At 37.0% G+C, this 23,919-nt stretch overlaps 1 protein-coding gene across 1 annotated transcript in view; it reads right to left on the bottom strand.

Annotated features, from left to right (window-relative positions):
* Nucleotides 1–22,391, bottom strand: part of limk2 (LIM domain kinase 2) — a 30,449-nt gene extending 8,058 nt beyond the window's left edge. Inside the window, exons 1-11 of the mRNA XM_051894894.1 lie at nucleotides 22,094–22,391; nucleotides 21,316–21,412; nucleotides 13,430–13,565; nucleotides 5,704–5,813; nucleotides 4,326–4,517; nucleotides 3,807–3,912; nucleotides 2,528–2,742; nucleotides 2,146–2,332; nucleotides 1,303–1,389; nucleotides 842–973; nucleotides 216–272 (exon numbers count right to left, since the gene is read on the bottom strand). Coding sequence (XP_051750854.1) covers nucleotides 216–272; nucleotides 842–973; nucleotides 1,303–1,389; nucleotides 2,146–2,332; nucleotides 2,528–2,742; nucleotides 3,807–3,912; nucleotides 4,326–4,517; nucleotides 5,704–5,813; nucleotides 13,430–13,565; nucleotides 21,316–21,412; nucleotides 22,094–22,109 — 1,335 coding nt within the window. The 5' untranslated portion in view covers nucleotides 22,110–22,391. The remainder of the gene's footprint in view (nucleotides 1–215; nucleotides 273–841; nucleotides 974–1,302; nucleotides 1,390–2,145; nucleotides 2,333–2,527; nucleotides 2,743–3,806; nucleotides 3,913–4,325; nucleotides 4,518–5,703; nucleotides 5,814–13,429; nucleotides 13,566–21,315; nucleotides 21,413–22,093) is intronic.
* Between the last annotated feature and the right edge of the window lie 1,528 nt (nucleotides 22,392–23,919).

The raw sequence follows: 23,919 nt of genomic DNA, 5'->3' as shown, positions 1-23,919 counted from the left end.
TCTTTGCATATTAAGCTGGGATGGAAAAAATGTTTTTAACATCCAAATAATTACATTAAACTGGCCACAAAACCCATTTAAATGTTCTCACCATTTCCTTCATAATATGTATATTTATGTATGTAAACTATAATCCAAAATTGCCCCAAATATTGTACAACAATAGCTTATATTGTTTTGCAATGCTATATGTGTAGACCCAGAAGCCCACTCACCATTCCAGATGCAATGCTCTTTGCAAAACTAACTCTCTGTTCCCATGGGAATGAGTCCTGTAGGGATAGAAAGAGAGAGAGAGATGAATTGCTGGCCTAGTTTATAACCACACTATAATACAGCCCAGTGTGACAGCACGCTATGCTGTCCGTGAAATAGGGAGGAAATCGTTACATAACGGCAGCCGCTTATTACAGACACAAATTACTCACACACAGACACAATTTTATTGCAAAACATTATAGTGCATTAGAGAGACACAATGAAAGACTGAACGAGAGAGGTATATCATCTGTTATCCTTGTTTTGTGTTGAAACCCATATTTGAAGCAAACCCAGTGGGTGATCTGGAAAACATTCCCACTAGAATCCCTCACCTGGAAACACTTCATACCTCCTTTATCTCTCATCCAATGCAACCACACAACTGCATTTTCTCCCTTTCATTTCATAGAATGTGTTTGTGCTTTTCAGTCCCTATTCCATGTCTCTCTCCCTTTCTCCTTGCAAAGTTCATCTCAGGTGAACAGAGACAGTGACAAAGACTAAAACACTAACAGATGATGTACGGCCCTTCCTAGAAGAAAGAGGAAAGGAAAAAAGGGATTTTAAAATCAGGACGCACCGTGTCACGGATAAAATCCTTCAGAGTGCCTCCCTCAATGAACTCTGTTATCAGATTAAGCCGCTTGTCCTTGTATAAAACCCCAATGAACTTCAAAACGTGTGGATGATCAAGACTTCTCATCACTTTTACCTGGAAAAGAGAGAGTGAGAGAAATAGAGAAAAATACTAATTGTTGAGATTCTTAAAAGTTATTCATACTAAATACAGGCTGGATAAATCTAAGACTAAATCTCTTTTCCTCTGAAGAAAATCATGAACCCTACAGCAACACTGTATCCCGGCGCCACATGGATCTGTTTTATCTGCTTTTTAAAATCACACTCTGATACTGACTCAGTGCAGACAACAAAGGGATGGAAGGAATAAAAGTGGATACGGAGAGATGAAGGAAAAAATTAAGGAGGTAATCAGATGGAGGAATGAGAGATACTTGCGGGGAAAGAAAGGGATCTTCATACCTCCTTTAGGAACGTTTTCTGTGTCTCTTCATCACAGCGGATCAGCTCCTTCATGACCATAATCTCACCTGTGGCTTTATGGGTCACCTACAGAAGATCACACAGTATTAGGGTTGGAAATCGAAAAAATGATTCCAGTTCTTCAAAAATATTGGAACCAAATAGTTTTAAAGGGATAGTTCACCCAAAAATGAAAATAATGTCATCATTTACTGGTATTCACCCTCATGTTGTTCAAAACCTGTATGAGTTTCTTTCTTCTGTTGAACATGAAAGAAGATATTTTAAAGAATGTTGGTAACCAGACAGTTGGTAGCCATTGACTACCATAGTATTTTTTTTCCCCTTCTACAGAAGTCAGTGGCTACCGTCAACTCTTTGATTACAAACGTTCTTTAAAAGATCTTCTTTTGTGTTCCACAAAAGAAAGAAACTCATACAGGTTTGGAATAACATGAGGGTGAGTAAATGATGACAAAATTTTCATTTTTGGGTAAACTATCCCTTTAACGAACTTCATTTACAATTCTCGCACTTCTGCATTCTTCTGTAAGTTGTGAATAGAACTATAATCCTGCACTGTGGCATTCCAAGACAATAGAAATTTCTTCAGCTGAGTTGTTTGGAAATTCAATGATTAAGGAAACGCAATTCAGAGCTGTGGAATCAGAACCGAAATTCCTTATGATTTCGGTACAGAAGGAAATACAATCCTGTCCTCCAACACTGAACTAAGCTTATTCAAAGCAGCGATACAGCTCTTCTAGACAACTTTGTGGAACCAATGACTGCATTACACTGCATTACAAAGAAAATGAGATATGTTGTTAAACATATGCACACCTTGATTGCCTGTCCAAAGAAGCCTTTTCCAAGGATTTCTCCATGGATGAGGTCACAGGGACGGAAGATACGGTGGGACCAGCTGGAAGGAGAGCGGAGGGATTCAGAACGCCCAATATCTCGAGTCAGAACTGGAGGGTCCTTAGGAGATGAAGAGACTGGAGACTTGCAGGTGCTGTTGCTACGTCTACAACACACAAGATAAAAGTATTAATTCTGTATAAGCCCAAATAGCAATTAGAAAAGGATAAACAAGTGTGTAATGTATTTACTTTGCACCATTTCTGTATGTCCAAATCCACTTGGAATAAACAAACTGTGCTTCAGTTTTAAATGCTAAACCTGCTCAAGCCCAGTGCTGAAACCTGATTGGATAAGTTACCTGAGGGACCTCCTCTTTAACGTCCTATTGTCCACTGTGTCACTCCGCTCAATCTCAGCATCTGCCTGGGAGGAAAGACGCATACGGGAGGCTGCAGGGACACCAAGCTGATTGCAGGAAGTGCCCAGGCGCAGTCGGTCCAGACGCTGTCTTACTGGATCATATTCCATCAACAGCTGCAGTGTCTGACTGGTCCGATGGATGAGGTCCTCCACCTGAAATGACCAATCAGAATTCAGAAGGTCACAAAAAACTCTGGTCATTTTTGATAAGCGCCTGTGCACCACAACAACAATAAAAGCTAGAGGACAGCATTTAGTCATACAAACTTAAGCATTGTGCACTAGTGCTGTTCACATAGATAGCATTGATTTCCCTCCTAGTCAAAGCTGGTGCCAAACAAAAGGTCGTTCTAAAGGTGCAAAAGATAAGCCTTCAATACCAACATTACAGTTAAGATTATGTAATACACAGGAACAGTGGAATACATTTGAGATTCAATATTTTTAGGTCGACAAATCCGGACATCCAGTAATGAAGACATCCAACAGCTTTCTGTAATTGTGTCTATGTTCCATTTTAGGACTTTACGTTTTTCCATTTTTAGGATTAAGTGGACCTCAAGCTGTTCATTACATCGGGCAGATGGCTGCCAAACAAAGTCAGTCCTAAAACCTCAATGGCACATGATTAAATTAAGGCACAAATCCATGACAACAGACGAGAAGCAGTGGAATTCAAATGTTAAGGAGAAATGGTGGGAAAATGAAATCACATTTACAAATGCACAATGAGAATGCAAAGCATTTAAATCAGAGTTCACACAAACCTCCCAACACAGGTATGCATTACAAAGTTAAACCATGCGTGACTCGTTACATTCTATTCTTAAGAAAACTAAATATTGCTTCTGCAACACTTAAACACAACACAACAGATGCAGGCCAATGAAGTTAGAACGAAGTGCCAAGTGTCATATGAATTATGAAAAGCCAAAAAAAAAAAAACAAAAAAAAAAACATCAAAGCAATATAACAAAGAGCCTGTTTCTAGGAAGTAATGTAAATTCAGTTTAATGACCAGGTTAAAGTAATTACCAAGGTATGAAAGGAGTGTCATTTTATGTGCTGAGACAAGCTATGGTATGAGTTTGTATTTCAAACGGTTACCATGCCGTTCCTCTGTATTGTCACATTGCTTCAACACGTTAGCGTTGGCACGATTTCACTTCACCTCAAAGCTAATATCAAGTATAACAGCAGTAATAAACGGAAAGTACCTCCTCCTCCATCAAAGCTGACACCGGGAGTCCATTGATCTCCAGGATTCGGTCCCCAACATGGATGGCGTTCCGAACCTCTGGACTAATATGCATCCCTCTGACCCTGTAAGGATAAGGTTTTGGGAGATTTTCATCAAAAGACAGGTTAGGAATGATGGGATAAATCTCATAGCTTTCTGTTATGGTTTTGAATACAAAGAACACAAAAACAAATTGTCAGTTTGTGCCCTCAATCCAACACGAGCAGTTGTATCACCACAGTTATGCAACACATTCCATGTGGCATTAACAGTGTCTCTGGCATGGGGTGTGGTAGCATTGTGGTGAATCTGTGAGGTGATAAATAACTTCAAGTTTCTATTATTCAAAATATTTCTCAGCATATTCATTGTAATCTGACTGCTTGCTTAACCAGAACTCAAACGAAGATCTTAAGTAAGGAAAGTAGGGGATGCATAAAGTTTTAAAAAAAATTTTTTTATACATGTTAATTAAATTCTGCATGTCTTCACTTACTCTTTGACTTGGACACTGGCTGTGGCACTGGTGCAGTCTCTAGTCACGCTGACAGAGAAGCCCCTTTTACCATTGGTGGCAGAAGGCATGGATACCAGAGTCACTGTGTGAGGGAGCAGGTCTGTTGGAGAGTCGGCCAAACCACGCTTCTCCAACATCGGTGTCAGGACCACCTGCTTGTAGCATTTACCACTGTGTGAGAGAGACAAGCTGATGAGCCTTACTAGAGTTCGAACACTTGAGGACCTGAACTTTTAAGGCAAGACCTGACAAGAGCAAGTCACCTCCAGACATGTTATGAAACACTCAGATGTGTGTCAACCTGCCTGTGCTTTACTGAAAACAACAAATGAAGAGAAACAACAAAATAGCAAACTGAATACACACAAAATGCAAGTTAAGAAGTCCATTAAAAAGACTTTTACATATAGAATTAGGAGATAATGATTATTATCATATTCAATATTAGATTCTTTTTACCAGTACTGTTTGGATATAATATACATTTAAGTTCCCACAGTTTGAATTTAATGTGAAAAGTCTCCCCACGGACAGTTAATTTATGTGATGTTTTCTCAGTAAAATTTGGAAATAATAGGCACATGGAAAAAAAAAATGTGTTAATTGTACATAAAACTATTGTACATAAATACAAATTGATGCATTAAAATCAGTGGGTCAGTTTATTAAAGAATACATTTTACAAAAGAATAAAATTGCATAAAGTTTCCTCACCAGTTAATTTTAAGTTAATTTGGTTAAATTTCTCACCAGTACGGTTTGTAACTAAAATAAGGGTGACCAGATTTTTTTAAATCTAAAACCAGGATAAACAGGGAGTGAGAGTGCCTACTGTTTTTTTTAATGGGAGGTGTCCACCTATCATTATATAAAATAATAATAGAAATGCAAATTTACCTGGTTACCTGCAATACCAATTTCATTTACCTTCATAAGTGTAAAAATGTAAGCTGAGAGCAGTAACCCTCATAAAACACCACATAATTCCACGTGTTACACAAAGAAATTCTTAGATTTTGTTCAGTTTGTCTTTTAAAAACAGCTTTGCATCTCTGCAATGTCATCCTATTGAGCACCACAAATGGTACCAGAGACCGTAGATAAAATGACACTAAATTAAAATTAAAATAAAATTAATTAAAATAAAATTAATTTAATTAAAATTAAAATACAGTAAGCCTAATACTGAAACTGGGACATATTTATTCATTACATTTTTTTTTTTTTTTGTAAAACCAGGACATGTGGTCATCCTAGCTATAATATCAACGCAGAGGAATCATTAGGACAGTCTGGAGCTGGTGTGTGTAAATTAATGCATGTAAAGTTTAGAGTTGAAAAGTGTGAAGTTACTCACCAGTAAAGTTTGGTACGTTCCACTAAGGCATAGGTATCCTGATCCTCAATCACTACCCTGCAGCTCAAACACACAAAGCATTCAGGGTGGTATTTATAGTCTCCTGCCACCTGAAACACACAAAATGCCCAGCGCAGGTCAGAACATAAGATGCCTCATGTTTTCACTCCTAAAGCCCACACTGGACATCGGAAAAGAAAATCCTCAGTGCCAGCAACACCAGCCCTGACAGTGGTCCAGATACAATCTTTATGGAATACTCCTGTACGCTCAGTGTATGCTCACCGCTCTCTCTGCCAAGCCCAGGCATGGTGGATCATGCTTTCATTGTGCTTCATCTGCTTTGTGTCAGTGTACTGTCTTCGTTCAGTCTGCGTTCTTTGGCAGTGACGTGAGCATATGTGCTATCTTTTTCTGTAACACCTGCAAGTGTCTGGGCCAGTCTGTTATCAGAAGTGACATAAGGCTGCCAGACCCTTTCTATAACCATGATCCCATGCTCTTACACAACATAATTTGTGTCAATCTCTGTTAAACACCTCCTACCTCTATCTAATGCAGGCTCTCGCTTTGACCTCCCTCTCATAAATCTTAGAAAATACTAGGGCTGTGACGGTGGCAATTTTTACTACCGCGGTGGTAAATCACCAACAACCGCCGGTGTTGCGGTGGTAGGGGTCCGAAGGGGGGGCGGGGTTGTTATATATCTATCTATCAGAGGTTGCGTTAGACTTGCGTTTCGCCGTCATTTTGATGGACAGGATCGTAAAAAAAAATCCATCATAATCAATAATTACCCGTCATTTTAATTTTTATATTTTAATGATAAGACATTTAATAGCTTCTGATTTCGTCCACATTTTCATTTTTATTCACGAACTTACAGGATAAGCAAATAGGCCTAGGCTATGCATTTATTTATATTATGAAAAGAAAGTTAAAGACTGCGTCACTTTTCAGTTTTCATCTTGAACACTTGTCACGGATCGTAAGTGAACGCGATCATCCTTTCCTCTTTACTACTATACAGAACGAAATAAACATTAATGAAAATAAAAAAAAAAAATGCTGAAAGATACAGTAGCTTACCGAAATCTGTATCACGTCAATCAGTGTTGCAAACAATGTCACGTAACATTATACCTCAGAAAAGCCATTCGTTGACCATAAACTTATAGTCAGCGAGAAAAATAACGAAACTTAATTATGTAAGTAAGCATAAGTAACTTAATTATTATAAAATTGACTTAAACTGGGTGCTCGTCTGTGTGTAATCAAGCGCATCATTTTCATTTTATTCTGGAAACTGAACTCGCGCTCTGCTGCCACACTGGAGCGCACTCACCACCTACTGGACAGGGGTGGGAATTACAAAAAAAAAAAAAATCCATCAATGACGGAAAATTTTCGGTTAACGCGACCTCTGATATATATATATATATGTCACATTACCGCCGGTGACACGACCGCGGTGGCGCGGTTGTCATGCCTACCGTCATATCCCTAGAAAATACACATTTACAAGAACACTTTCACTGACACTTTACCCTGAGAAATGAATAAACCGGAAAGAACTACACATAACATTTTATTCATAACAATTTACTGGAAATACATTAACCATAAACATCCATTTACTAACCACTAGCGAATACAATTCCACAGAATTCATTTGCATAAATCACTTTTTTTTTTAACCTTGTAAGCAATTAAATATCCCAAATCCCTTTAAAGAAAGGGATTTGGGATATTTTAAAGTAGTGTTTTGATATATAGCATATTCTATTAACTTCAGACCAACACTACTTCCCTAAGAAAACATCTTGCACTTTTAACATTAAAAAAGTGTTTATTAATGATTTTCTTACATTTGAGGATGTCTCCAAAGGGAAGTTTTGTGGGATTTATTCAACTTCTAAGGACACATTTATCTCAAAAGAAAAGCCAAATAAAACCCACATTCACATTCATTACCTCGATTTTGCAAATAAAACAAAGTCTCAGAGCCAAAATCTTAGTAGCTTTCCATTTCACTCCTTAGAAAGATATTACACACACTTTGCAGCTCTTCATTTGAACTGTATTATGAAGGCACACAAACTCATAAATTCAAAATAAAAAGAACTGCCAATCAACAAGGGTTATGGAACAGAAAAAGACTTTTATTCTCTTATTGTGAATGGAAAATTATTTAACCAATAATCCTCTGGCTCTTCCTTTCATTCTGGCTGAATGGAGAAAGTATGAGGTCACGCTGAGGTTTCATTTAATGTGTACCACAAAAGACAGATTAGCAGTTATGTTTACCGAGCTGTGAATCAACGGTCCCAGAGTTTGACTAACCAAATTCTTGAGTAATTTTTCAGCTGGGTAAGCCACACCTCCTCATGCAGACTAAACTATTCAACAATCACAGTGTAGAACATGCAGACTGGCAATTAGAGGATTTTATGCCTACTTGGTTTTGGTCTCACTCATTTTAGCGTAAAATGAAAATGCATATCACCATTACAAATTACTATATATATATACATATGTGTGTTTGTGTGTGTGTGTGGGGAGCAGACATGGGATGGGAGTGATGACAATGGGAGTGATGCAATTAAATTTTCACTGACTACATTTACAGTGCTTTGCTCAAGGGCGGTTAGTTGAACTGCTTGACTGCTTGGTTCAACTTGTGATTAAGCATGATGTCTCAAATCTTTTTTGTGCTCGCTTACACGACTCATAAATGTCATACCTTCCTGTGTGTTACAGTACAGTGTGAATGTGCATTTGAGAAAGGCTGTTTCCCAGCAGTACATTGTAAAAGAGAGCCGCCCCTTCCTTAGGACTCACATCACCACGTCTAACTGAACAAAGAACAGAAAAAAAAAAACCCTACACATCTCATTTACCAAGTTTATTTCTCACCATTTATTTCTCAACATTTGATGTGCTAAAAAGTGGTGGCAGAACCAGTACAGCAGCTTTAGACATAAAAAGTTCATACCAAGATGAAGAAAGGCAGAACACAAATAGGACAGAAACTGAACTAAACTGAACAACAATGAGGAACTTTCAGGCAGCCAAAGAAAAGAACTTTCATTATCATGGATGGTCTATGAACAAATACACAAACACATTTAAACAAGCACATCAGCTGTAAGGATGTGATTTCTCCCTGCCTGTCTTTCAAAGGTTTTGACACCCCGCTGCTTGTGCTTCTGAGCCCAACTGGCAATGCACCCTGAGTCTCTCCAACCAGAAATACTTGGCATCAGTTAATCCAAGCCCAAACAGAAAAGGCCTATTATGCTTTTTGCTCACTGGCAAATTCTCCTCTTTCTCCCCCTTTCTCTCTTAACCCATTTAAAAACTACCTGTTTTAGTGAGCAGTGATTTGTTTACATTGTAGAGATGAATTTGTAAGACTCTCTCACATTGATACAGCTTCCATTAGCATTATGATTACAAAGCTCCTCATTGAAGCCCATGCAAAGGCATTCCAGACGCATGATGAAACAGCACACAACACTGTGGCCATTCCAGCCTTCAGATCAGTCATTCTGTTCAAAGGAATGAGATCATTTATAACAGTCAGCAATAACAGTTAGGCTGAAATCAAGACAGAGATTAACAAAGACCGCTATGATTCAAGTTTTTTTGAGACATGAGAAAACTAATAAGTTATATATCATAGAAGAAGAACAAAGAAACACAAAATAAGATATAATAAGCTGGTTTTGTCCATTTTATAAAAGTCAATGGGACCCAATACTTTTAAGCTCCAAAAAGTCACATGAAATTACTCTAAACCAGGGGTTTTCAAACTGTTGGTCGCAGAGCGGGAAAAGGTGGGTTGCACAAAGCTAAATTTGCGTTTCAGTGAATGACACACACACACACACAGAATGATCAGGCTAGTGCTGCTTCCTCAAGAAAGTTGATCTTTTTCATGTGTTTTTTTAAGTCTTGTCAGTTTAAACATTCAAGTGATTTTAAGCCATTCAATAAAAAGACACTGTAGAAGAAAACTTGTGCGCTGTGAGCGTGGAAACGATCTGACTATCACAGTGCACAAGTTCTCTTTCATAGCGTCTTGTGATTGAAAGACGCCTCTCAGACAGGCTGAGATGGCACTGGAGTACTCGAGTTATCTTTTGTGTCTTCTTGAGCAAATACACACAAAATTATGCCAAAATACCCGCTGAACGTAAACAGTTATATCATATGTGTGTCATTATAACGGATCCGTGCATTGGGCTATTGCTTGTAATTTGAGAATTGAGAAATTTCAGTGGTATTTAAAATGTTGGTATCATGAGGTTACGGTCAAAAACAATGAAAGCAATAACTTTATTTATTTAGTGAATTTATTTATTTTATTTTATTTAGTGAATGTTTTGGCAGGGCAAATAAATATCTACTCTAAAAAAAATTGAATGTTTAGCAGAGTCCTTTTTTTTTTAAGCTAGTTAATAGTGATAGTTGTTAATAATAATGATATGATGACAATTTTCCTACATGTGTACTGATTTGAAGTGTACTGCAGAAAGACTGGTATCATCAATATATCATTTAAAAACGTTTGTATTGTCTTGTATTGTACCAATTTAAGTACCGGTAGGATATTTTTTGACTTACTATATAGTAATAGTGGTGCCGATTTAAAGGGGCACCATTTAGGCGATGGTCTCTTGCTACAGATTCTCACTGAGGGCTAAGCCCCCCTGAAGATCAAATCCTAGAAGTGCCCCTGGTTCACTCCAATCACTGCACTGAATTCTGCAAGAGTTTGCATTACACCAGACAATTCAAATGTCACAAAAGGCTGTTTCAGGTCTGTTCATTAATCTCTGTCGTCTGCTCAACTCAGCACTGTTGTCTTTCATAGACATAAAGAGTGCGTTGTTTTCGTTCCTTCGTGTGCATTTGGCTATCTACCAACACATAAGGAAACTGGCTGTAAAAAGCATATCACATGTACATAAATGGAATGAGCATTAGGGCGTTCTCTGTGCTGAACGCGCGATGAGTTTAACAACACTCGCAGTTACAGTTCATATCTGCACCAGAGTGAGTGTGTTTCAAGTTTTTAATGGACATATTTCATATACTCTTTAAAACATAAATATTAGTATTGAAGTTTTACAGTTTTACTATAAAATTAAATTATTTTTATTAAATACTCATAATCAAACTTTTGATTAAGATTAAGCTTACAGTAATGTCAATTGTTTTCTAATCTCAAAGATTTTGGTGGGTCTTGAGATAGATTAGGCCTATACTTCTCTAGGTGGGTCCTTGAATGGAAAAGTTTGGGAACCCCTGTTCTAAACGACGTAATTGGTATTCTTACAATACTATTACTTTGTATGAGGAACAGATCTTACTTTAATCTTAGTTAATGTTAATCTTTTTATTAATTTATCTATTTACTAATAGATAATTAAAATCAAAAGTTTTTGATTTCATTAATTAATGAACCTGAACTAACATGACCTAACAAACAGCTGTATTTTTTATTAATTAATGTTAACAAAGACTAATAAGTACTGTAACAAATGTATTGCTCATTGTTAGTTAATATTAGTTAACCTTAACTAATGGAAACTAATTGTAAAGTGTTACCATAAAGTCAATAGAAACATTCTTCAATTCATCTTAATCCACACTGTAAAAAAAAAAAAAAAAAAAAAAAAAATAGTTGAGCTAACTTAAAATAATAAGGCAACTTATTGCATTCAACTTTAAGTTAACTCAACTAATCCACTCCAGTTACAATCAACTTAAATACTTTTGTTCATCTAATGAGTACCAGGTAATCTTTTGAACTTAACCCACTATGGTACGCATTATGTTCTAACCATGAAATATTTTTTCAAATAAGTTTTTATGAAATAGCTTCAATTATGCATATCAAAAAAGATTTTTGAAAAAAAATTTTTGGGGGGGGTACTTAGGGAAACGTTGCCATATGGCAACTCTGTACCACAATGGAAAATGGTCAAAAAAGATAGATTTATATACTTTGAACTCAAGCAAACCAAAAATAAGTAGATTCCTATCATTTAAACTTTATTATTCCCTATCATTTGGCTAACTCATCCTCACACTCATCATATGGAAGAGCTAACTCTGTACTCTTCCTATTGCCCTTTCCGTAAAATATTGCTATATTCATTTTCTGAAAAGAAGAAATAACTTTGTTATTTATACATAAATACAACTATACTTCAAAAAACACTTCAAAATAAAAAAATAACCACAATCATATTGTTGATGGTACTATCTATAAAAAATCCCAATGGGGAAATACATTACTGCAATTCCACTGTGGTAAAGAGTTGCCATATGGCAACGTTGATATTTTCTCAATTTACAGTAAAACTATGTTAGACAAAGTTGATTTGTGAATAAAACTGTCTAATTTACTTATCAAAGATGCTGCAAAAAAATACCCCTTGAGAAGAGATGTTCAGAAATGAGGTTAATAGAGCAATTTCTGGAGCACTTCTGCAGGTGTCTTCAGTGTGAGGGTGACAGTGGGAAAGAGAGTTTTTGAGGGACATTCAAATGTCATGGGAATTAAAAACATAGAGGACTTCATAAAGAGAGACCAAAGCGTTTTGTGTTTCATATGCTTTCCTCACTCATCACTCAAATGGGATTCACCACTCACATTAAGGCCCCAATATACTCACAGCGAAGTTCTTTTTCGTTCTTCGTTTAGGAGTAAAAGAAGTTCGAAATACGTGAGCAGCGATACACTGTTATCAAATATCTGACTCCGCCCACACTGCTGAAAGTGGCGTTTAGATGAATATGTAAATAAGTGCTGCATCCTTTCCTCTCAATAACAAAATAAACAACACAAATGAGAAAACAGCAAGCATTTTTTTATAGAAAGCATAAGAAAAGCATCTGATCATAACATGTTAGCACGAGCTCTAAAAATGAGCACTCCAGTAAAGTCACGTCCTGTTTATTTATATGGCATTTTATTCAATAGGTTGCTTAAAAGCAAGCAACTTTACAGTATCAAACATGAAAACAGTGTCAGTGTCTCATTTCATCAAAATACTTCATTTTCTACTACAAAGTGGCTCTCCAGTGTGTTCATGTTTTCACCCACAGAGATCTTACCATGACGGACTCAACAGATTAAATGAGTCAGAAGAGCTCCACGTGAAAGAAGGCAGAGCCTCAGCGCACACCTATTACTTTATCGTCACGAACCAATGGTAGTACGAAGGTGTTTTGTAGCTGGAGCAAACTTTTACTGAGAGTTCGCTTTGGCAAGCCATTTCGAACTCCCAAAACAAACTCCAAACAACTTTGTTTTGGCCTGATTTTGGTCAAAGTGACGACACATCAGTTTGTTCTTCGATTTTGTTTGAAGTATATCTGGGCCTTTAGGAGTGGAAAAGAGAGATTAAGTCCTGTCCACCACCCTTTACCTTATCAGTGACCTCTTCAGGACTATGAAAAACATCTGCATTTATTGACTTTGCCTGCCTTCATTCGACTTCTTGTTTTAGCCATGTAAATATTTACTGAATGAGACAATGGCATGTTATCTAAGTGGTTCTTGCACAGGTTAGCAGAACCTTCTGACATTATCTTCTTACGATCTTGCGGCTGATAGTGAGTTTCTTTACTCTCTGTTTTTTTCTGAAACTTTCTAAAAAAACAAATACACTGCAATGAAATTCAGAAAAGTTCACATGGCTTTTCTTACCATAGCAGGTCCTGTCATAAGCAGCGAGCAACCATGGCACAACTCTCCAAACTTCTCGCAGTAGTGTTTGTGACAGTACAGCCTCCCCTCTTTCTCAAAGTACCAGTTTGTCAGGAGATCAAAGCACACAGAACACCTGGGGGAAAAAAGAAAGGAAAAGTCTGTAAGTGAAACATTCTGCTTGCAGACTTTCCCTTAAGCAACTGATCTGAATTCAGCTCTCCAGGAGAGAATAGAAACCTGATTGACTGAAATGTTGAGCAAGTGAGGAGGATTGCTTTGCTCAGTACCAAAGCATGTGACTCTTTTAGGTATTTGACATGTTCACCATGTCAATGGGAATTTTACACATATTTTTTTAAAGATATATTTTACCTAACAATCATTTACTCTCCGTCATTCTGTTCCAAACCCACAGGACCTTCCTTATTCAGTAGAATACAAGGAGATTGAATATTGAAGAATAGTCACTCTTCTGTTCCTCACAAAAAAATATATCAAATGTTTTCAGAAGACTTGGAACATTTAGCCTAGTGCACAGGTTGACTACTTTAATTAAAGTTTTATTTTTTATTTGTTTGGTTGTTTGTTGTCTTTTTGGAGCTTGACAGTCCAAAATACTTCTGTTACATGCAAAAGAGTATATTATTCAATATTTCTTCTTTTGAGTTTCACAGCCAAAAGAATGTCATACAGGTTTGGAACGACATGAGGTAAATTATTTCATTGTTAGTTGAACTTTAACATTTACCAAACATTTGGGTACAACAGATGGTCCACCAAAGGATAGTAAAAACATAAGTTATTGAATGTTTACAGTGTTTCAGCCATACATCTGAAAATAACATAACTCACAAAGTACATTCTACTTCTAAGACATATTTTCTTAGTATCTGAAGTAAAGCTAAAGCAGTGGTCAATGATGTCAAAGGAGACACATACAGTACGTACAAAAACATTCTTTCAATCGTGGCCGAGACAAAGTCCAACCGGGCGACACACACAAACACTATAGTTAAGGAATTTGGGACATGAGCCAAAACAAGTCATGAAATTTTCTCATACACTCTTCTTTCAGCCACCCTACCTACAATTGAAACCTGATGTTGGGATACAAGCTATGCCACTTTAAGCTATTATTAACTTCCTATGAGGAAAAAAATGAACCTAATTAAAGAATTTGAATAGCAGATCACTTGCGCCTTGAGGCCTTTTGAAACAATAAAGGATCACTTGTCCAGAGGAGACGGGGAAGGATGCTTGAAAAGCAAAAAGTTCCTCTTTACATGCCACAGCTTGTTTTGCCAGACTAGGTGAGGTGAGGAGGGGGGCAACTGGGACCTACATCAGATGTGAAACACCTAATGGGTGCGTAACTTTAAAGTAAAGCCTTAGAGGCAAATGGCAGTACCATGATGAATGCCCAAAATACTTCCGCTAAATATACACCAAGACCCGCTCATACAGTCACTGTAAAGTATGTGTGCTGTTGTATTAGTGATCATAAAACAACTCTGCATAAAAATAATGACAACGATAATCATATTTATGTTAAGTGTAGTATGATCATTTAGTAATTTTTTATAAAGAGTGCTGCAAGTTTGTTATTGGACACAAAAATAAAATAAAATGCATGCATACATACATACAAACATAATGAGTCAATAGTATTAGATTTTCCTGTGTTACTTGTCCTTGTACAGATATGAATAAAAGCTCAACAGCAGAACCTAGCAACTACATAACAATACCCTGGCAACTACCCACAACACCCTAGGATTAAGGAGGTAACTTTATGTAGGCAAAACCCACTCCAAAATGTTTGTTCTTTTCTTACCAAATAGTTGGACTGTTTTGTCTTGCATAAATTTTAATTTTATAAATGAATCGCTAATGGGTAATCAATATACTATGATTTATTACAGCTGTGAACTGTGTAGTTATTATTCATGCTATTTTTAGGTAGTTATTACAACACTATTCCTGAATCATTATCGATCATAAGTCTATTAGGACAGAACTGAAGCAGCCACTCGAAAAAATCTCAAAGCTAAAACAATTTTGTAAGGAGCGAATCTGGCCAAATTTTCCCACTGTGAGTAAAACACAGAATTCTAGATCCGTAATGCTCCAAAAGGCACAAATTAAATGTAACACCTGCAGGTAAGAAAGTAAAGCATCTTGCCACCAGGATAAAAGAGCAAGATTAAACTCTCAGACAATGGTTACTTATTTTTTAAGAGACTCTGGTCAGGAAAGGAGGTAGACAGCCACCAAGTCTGAACCAAAGCAAAGTCCAAGCATCCAGGCAGGAAATCATCCCCAGGCCATATTCCAGAAGTTCAATGAGCTTTATTTCCACAATGAGGAAAACACGGATACTCTCCAATGCTGAAGGTATTAACAATTAATCTTTTTAAATACCCTATTAAAATTGATTTGGCACACAGCATGAATGGCTTGGTGTGTGGTATGAATGGAAATGTACTAACTTAAATAAAAGTTATAGTAATTTCCCCCTCAATTTTAGAATTCTGAGTTCACACTTAGAGCTATATGTTGCAGATTTTTTAGCATCTAAATCAAGCTCTGCATACTGAAGGCCAACTATCACTCGAAACCAACTTTCTGACAAACCCAACTAGACAAAGTGCCAAAGGGAAGCGTCTGGCATGCAATGTTCTGCTGAATGCTGTTTTCTCTGGTACACCATGTGCCAGAAAAAGGGAAATAGAGGGAAAGAAATGGGGAAAACTGAAAAAAAAAATCCACTCAATGGAATGAATGTAGGGAGGATGTGGAAAAGCAACATAGTGCTGAGACGTTCTGATAATGATCACATTAGTGCGAGAAGGCCACCAAACCCTCAAGCCTGTCGACGGAATGGCTAGATTTTGGCCATGTGCCCGATTGTTGCCTTTGTTTGGAGGAATGTTGACATGCTCTGCTTCTAGAGGCAGACACAATAAGTCAGTCACCCAGACAGAGTGGGTAGAACCTTGTCATCCAGTCCATTTGTGTGCCTGTGGGATGAAACCTTCTCATAAGTTGGGCAACCTGTGTTCTGACAGTGACATCATAACAGATGAAAATGTTTGTGAATCACCCTCTGGCAAACATGGTGAACTAACATCTGTGAGGACATTGCAAAGGCAGAGCAGGTGTGCACATATGACAAACTTTCACCTGTGTACCAGATGCGACTGGTACATTTTGGTCTCTAATTTCAAAACATGTCTGTCATGTTTCAAATGGAGAATACCAATGCACAGAACTTAGATAAGCTCATAATAATAACTTCATAATTTAAACACTTCAAGGGAATTTAGGCATTGCGGCATTGTAATATAAATAAATTAACGGTATGAAAAATGCATTTGCATTCTGATATTTGTTAGAGATTACATTTAGTGTTATTAAATTATTCATGTTCTTAAAGATCAACTTAAAGTGAGCATTAGGTGAGCATCAGGTGAGCATCTAATGGATCATATGCGACACTAAAGATTGGACAAATGGCCACTGAAAATTCAGCTTTGCCATAAGAGGAATAAATTATGTTTTAAAATCTTTAGTTATTTTATCTTGTAATGTTTAATTACGTTTTGCAGCATTTTTTGATCAAATTAATGCAGTCTTGGTGAGGATAACAGACTTCTTTCAAAAATATATATTAAAAAAAATCCAAACTTTTGAGTAGAGATGCACCGATTGCTATTTTCTTGGCCGATTCCGATTTCCGATTTTTTGTTAGTGTGATCTGCCAATACCGATTTTTGCTGATTCCGATTTTCTTTCTGAGAACTATAATTGACAACATATACAAACAAAAATCCACTTTTCTTCAATGCAAAGTTTTATTTTCATAAAAAAAAAAAAACAAGTGAAAAGTCAGTAATAAAATATAAATAGCTCAAATAAATGCAACAGAATAAAGAGAGCTATAAAGTTATAAAACGTATTCAGTCAAGAGCAGAAAGTGATTTTCTTTGTCTTTTGTTCTTTGATTAACATGACAGACAGCAGCAGGAATATTGGACTGCTGTCCCTTTAAGAGTTTATGAACGGTGTTCAACGGACCCAATACTGTTACACACAACATGGGTTCATTTTCTTAGCTATTTAACGATTCAAAACTGACTGTGTTTATCTGAATACTCGCCAAGATTGCCTGTGCCGCTGGTTTTGACATACTTTTGTATGTATTTGACAGTTTAAGTGCAGTAAGCCAATCATTTTGGTACTTGTGACTCTGTTTGAGACCGAGCGTGGCTTGTTCACTCCACCTGTATAGATCAGTGGTGCGCGCGCTTTTGGGAATGGCGCGAAACCTGCGGGAATGACTAAAATTATGTACAATAGAGTACCTCAGGGATGACGTGTTTTTGTAGGCAAAACCCGGAAGCGAGTTAGCATTTTAGGACTTCCGGTTCCATCGCCCCGAAGTCAATGGATTTTTTGAATGGGTTTTTGCTAAATCGCCTGTAATAAGGTCTGTGGTTAACAAAGCCTCTAAATATTTTCACGTTTTGATCGATGACATAAAACACATCAGTTAACCCGCTTGTGATTTTTTAAACCTTTATTGTGTCTTAAAAACGGTGGTTGCTAACAAATTGCTAAAAGTGACTACTTCCTTTGGCAGGGACTTTAGACATCATCATGACAAACAGGACATTTAGACAGCATTTCTCATGAAAAGGTGGATAAATATTCATACACAGCACAGATCATAATCAGCGAGCATGTTTTTAAATAAAGTTGTTTTCTAAATAAAGTTTGAGGAAGCTTGGTGGTGGTGGCGTTGATTCGCGACCATGGTGTGCTGTAGTCCGTTTATAGCCTACTGTTAGCTTTTTATATCTGACGACTTTATTTAGGCTTCAAAATGTATAAATGTTGTGTTAACTTGTAAAGATTATCTTGATAGACAAAACGTGTAAGTGTCATAACCCTTTGTTAAACACAGAGCTTATTTTTTGCGATTTTCCAAAAGTCTATGTGAAAAATACATAGGCTTTGGATCGAGGGAACCCGTGCGCCGCTAACTTATGGGTTGGCCTACATAAACACGTCATCCCTGAGGTACTCTATACAAGCACTTTTTAACCAGAGCGAATGAGACGAGTGAGAGAGAGGAGGCGCCCGCATGGGTGTGTGTCACTTCACCGTGACAGAGAAGAGAGCGAGAATGTGCAGCTGACGTTATTGCCTGTGCCGCTGGTAACAAAACGGATCGGCTCGGAATCGGTAAGAAGTGAGACTGATTGGCCGATCATGAGGGAAATCGGCCGATTCCGATCCCTGGCCGATCGATCGGTACATCTCTACTTTTGAGTGTATATTCAATATCAACCAATAACAATGAAAAAAATCGTAATATTGACCAATAACCATATTTTGTGAATTTCCTAGTTATTTTTGACCCCTTCACCATTTAAGCTCTCTCTCTCAAAAAAAAAAAGCCTCTGAAAGACATAGACAATAACAACTGACTTCTATTGGGACATTTAAATAATTATCACAATGACCTAAAATACTGCCATTGCAAACAACGCTCACACAGAACCTCTTTAACACCCTTTTACATGACCAGGTATATCAAGAAATCTCTTTCAGTTCTCTTTCCTCTTCCAGTTTACACCCAGAGGAAAAATAACAGGCTTCACATTAAACAAAAGAAATTATTCAAACCTTGACATACACTCTGTACAGATAGAGAACAAACAGTCCTTCACTTCCTTTCTACTAGCATTCACAAAGAAACATTCTGCTGCTGCAACTGGCATTCCGACCTCCTGATCCTTGCAGGTACCCCATGACATCTATTAGCTCTGTTCTATCTCATTCGCAGAACTAAATGATTACGATCAAAAGATATAAAGGGAGAAGACATATAAAGTCCCATCAAAATAATCACCTTAAAACAAATCTTCAAATCCTACAAAAACCTGTGTTTAAAGATGCAAGAGATTATCATTTTAAATCTGGATTTGGTCATGGTCAAAACAGCTATGCTTGGATTCAGTCAATATCATAAAAAACAGTGCTATCTTTCTGCAGGTACTTCCACATAAATATGACTTATGAAAGCTGACAGATAACAACAATAAATAACTAAATGTAGCAACAAAGTTAAGAAGGTATTAAAAAACTATAAAACTACACACAACATAAATCACTTTTTAATCACTAGTAAATCTAAGTAAAAAGGGAAATTCAGATCCAGGACGCATTCTTTCAGAAGACATTCCAGCCCCTCCTATAATTATTGTTTAAACAGTCATTAAAGCATAAGAGTTCAGTCTGTCCCTCAAATCACAAAAGGGGTAGAAAGGGGGGAAAAAGAGTCTTGTATTTGTCTTGCGAAGCTATGAGCCGATGTCTGGGAATGTGACAACTAACCAGAGAGGAGATCCTACCTGCACTGCAACTAAATGCTTGCTAAATACTAGGAAAACAGGGAATGCTTGCCACAACAAGAGGGATTCCATAGAGGAACAAAGAGTCATAATCAATTAAGCTAATAATAAATTAAACAGTAGAAAGAAGTTAATCACTCTATGTGTAATCAAGCACCAAACTATATAAACCTTGTGATGGAATTAAGCCAGTGACAACAAGCTTTTATGATTTAATTGGGAAACTCAAATTTATCCAACCAAGAAAAAATGCAACCGATGAAAAAAGGCCTAGGCTGTACCCTTGTTCCAGATTGCATAAAATGTTGTAGACCCTGGAGTAATTTCTGCCCTTCAAGAAACCCGGTGTCTGAGAACCCCCAGAGCCTCCATTTGGTCCTAAATCTCCCAGCATAAGACTGATTCGATCATGATGATGACAAAACTGTTCCATAAACCTTTTGGAATGACTTGACATAAGGGTTTTTTCCAACCTCTCAGGCAGCATTAAGAACACTGGGTTTACATCCATGGACGTCATTCTCAAATTAGTTTCAATGAGTCTAAAGGTCTGATTGAGTACAAATCAGCTTCTGCTTTAATTCACTGTAAGGTTTAATAGCACACAAAATAGCTTATGACAAACAACAACTAAGAATAGTCTTCAAATAAAATGTTTCCTGAGGTCAGTTATGTTAACTGATGTCCTTTATGCAACAATGGTCACCGGTACAATTAAGAGCTGACCTTAGAAATATGAACAGCATGGACTCTGGCAAGCAGATTTTTAACTAGGGATGCAACTATTTTGATGACATATTAATCTAGCCAAGAAGTGCTGAATTTAGACCTTCTAGTTTTTAGATCATTAGCTTTTTCTTAAAAAGGGACCTTTACACCGTTAACCTTAAGCAGCCTTAAGACAGCTAGAAAAGGGAGGACAACTTTAATCATTTCATTGTCTCATTTCCACTTTTCATCATTTCACTGTTTAACACAAACTTTTCTCTCACATATTTACATAAACAAAACATCTAAGGTAAAGGTTCTAGGAGTTCCCAGTAGTCACTGAAAAGCTTCAGTGAACTAAGCAGACCATAAAAGGTGTGTAGGTGTGAAAGAAAACAGTGCAATAGTCTGGATATTTTCCTCCAAAAAAAAAAAAAAAAAGACAAAAAACAATTATCAGGCTGAAAATCAAAAGTTTAAAGCTTATCTGGTTTATACTGGACTAGTTGGTCTACAGCCTAGCAAGGCTTATGCTCAGCTGGACATCCTTCTAAAACCACCCAACAGACAAGACTGGAAAACCAGTTAACACCAGCGAACCATGTTAGGCTGGTTTAAAACGCTATTTTTCAGCAGTGTAAGAATTTTAAAAGAAGTAGTCAAATCCAAGAAAAGCAATCAAACACATTTTTGTTTATTTCTCTCAATTCCTAGCAAGTCTGGCTCAGTTTAAAGAGAAATCAAGTTAAGACTCACTGAAAGCATGAGTTGTGCCAGGCATCTTGAAGAACCTTCACATGAAACGCATCCTGAATCATCCCGCCACAGCCCGTGCACGCGCGCTCCGTCAGATCTGTCAATCAAACATCAGAAGAACTTTCAGGACTTGCACCTCATACACAGATTATGTTTGTTTACATGGGGAAATCCCACGCATTTAACTTTCAGCTCGACGTGGGACATTTTGTGTTTTAAAACTTGTGAGCACGAGCTGAAATTTCACATTATGTAATCTCGCGCTGCAGATCTATAGCGACTGGTGTAGTTATATTTAAACCAATTATTAGCATTTTACCATTAAAACTAAATGTCTAATGAATCTAAATGTAATAAATCTTCTCTAACTAACACCGCTTTAATATCGGTCTCGAATTATTTTTAAATGAAAAACAGGTTACAGAGTGGGACCCATTTTAGCTGTTTATTTGCTTGTTGTGTGATCAAAACCTTATACAAAACAGTTCCGAACGTTTATTAAAGAAAACATTTGAATATTTAGAAATTATGCAATACATATTTACATTAATTCTGACAAACGGCAGAGAGTTGTTTCTCGGCAAACGTCAACTACACACACACAAGCGATCAAACGAGCCAATTTCCTAGTTTTTGCTGTATCTGGTCTGAAAACTTTTTGAGTAACAAGTCTATGAACTACATCAAAGTCAACACAAAAAATTAATTAGTACGTATTAAAGAAGCTCAAACAAACATTTTCTGGTACAAAAGTAAATATCGTTCGCGTAATCCTTACCTTCTCGTTCGTCCATGTCCTCTCTGCTCTGATTTAATGATATTATTTGTTCAAGCTCACATGCTGATCCAGAAAAGTCTGAAGTTCACACGCCGCATATCAGCGATGCTCAATTTCTGATCCATGTGTAAAACCCACAGAGTAAATCCAGCTGAAAGTTGAGGGAGAAACACAGTTTCATGAAGTTTCGTAGCAAGTTCAGAGTTTCTCTCTCGTCCAACCAGATGACGTCATAACACAGAAATGTACGGAGACCGGAAGGGATCAAACAGAATCACCTGAAACAGGAGCGTTTGCAACAGACTGCGCGACAAAGCCGGACCACGTCCAGTGATACCGCAGCGACATCTATCGCTAACGGAACGAAGCGTACAGTAGGCCTATGCAGTGTTTTCCTTTGTTTCACAATCCTTGCTATGTTTTTTTTTCAGTGCACTGTTCACCTACTACTTCAAAAAGAGCGTGTATTCGCCGACAATTTTATCTATTAGAATGTACACTATCACTTCTCTTTTTTGACTTTGTTGCAACATTTTAAGATTGATTTTCTATTTCAAATGTTTTGTTCCAGCATGACAATGTCCCTGTGCAAAAGTGATAATCCTTAAGAAAGTTAGGCTACAGAAATGAACTGGGCCTGGTGTGGACTTGTGCAGGCCAGTCAAGTTCTTCCATACCATCTTTTTTATTAAGATTTATTTTCACTTGAATTACTGTAATACCCAAACCTGAAGTTAGAAAGGGGTGTCCACATACTTTTGCCATAGTGTATTTAACTGGGTAAAAAGCACCATTTGCTGTTTCTCAGATGACACAGAGAATCTTTTTTTCAACGAAAGACGAAAAGGATGATTCTGTGGACTCTGAAAACACTTTAAATAGCCTATATATTGCCACTTACTGTAAGTACACAATAGAATATTTGAGGCAGCCAGAAGGGTCCGGCTAGATAGCATTCTGAGTATCCTCCAATGGTGCCTTGAGTATCTTTTGATTGTGATTTGATTTGATTGAAGTGTGGACTACTCAAATTCAAATTCTCAAACCACTGATAATTAATGTTCAAAGTTATGCAAATGTATATTTAGCCTACATTTGTTCATCCTTTTGACACTGCTCTCTTTTTTAATCTCTAATGCCCATTTTCTCAAATCACCCCACAATCTTCAAGCATGTTGTTTCTTTTCTAATGAAACTATAACATCTCATATTCCAACCACTTTGAAGCAATTAAAATTTCAATTAACAGAACCAAGTGATGTAAGGTCTGCTAATTTATACATTTTAATGTACAGTACATGAAGTTTATAGTGGTAACTCATTTAAGTTTTTGTATTTACTGATTTAATTGGATTCTAGTCAGGGAAGTTTTTCTATTTCAGAGAAGCAGTCAGTTGAGCAGTAGAGGGCGCTCAGAATCAGAAAGAGCTTTATTGCCAAGTGTACTTACACACACAAGGAATTTACCTTGGTATTAAGCTTCCAGTGCACACATATAAATATAACAACAAGACATAATAAAAGCTAAGAATAAAATAAAAAATATAAAATAACAATAACTTGTGATAACTTAGAACTGGATATGAGGTGAAGTAGTCTTTTTTTATTATTAAATGCTTGAAAGAACAATAACAATTGTCATCAATGTCATATCATAACGATAACACAGTACGCCAAAGTCCAACAGTCTTTCAGTCCAGATTAAGTGGCAAGTCCTTAAACACAGTCACTGTTCTCATAGCTTTCAAGTTTTTAGAGAGTTAGAGTTAGAGTATACTTTATTGTCCTTTTCAGGAAATTTGTTTTGGACTCAAAGCTGCAGTAAT

Source organism: Ctenopharyngodon idella, chromosome 5, assembly GCF_019924925.1.
Source record: "Ctenopharyngodon idella isolate HZGC_01 chromosome 5, HZGC01, whole genome shotgun sequence".
NCBI classification, from domain to species: Eukaryota; Metazoa; Chordata; class Actinopteri; order Cypriniformes; family Xenocyprididae; genus Ctenopharyngodon; species Ctenopharyngodon idella.
The sequence above is the reverse complement of the archived record's forward strand: the minus strand, read 5'-3'. Positions and strand labels throughout refer to the sequence as shown.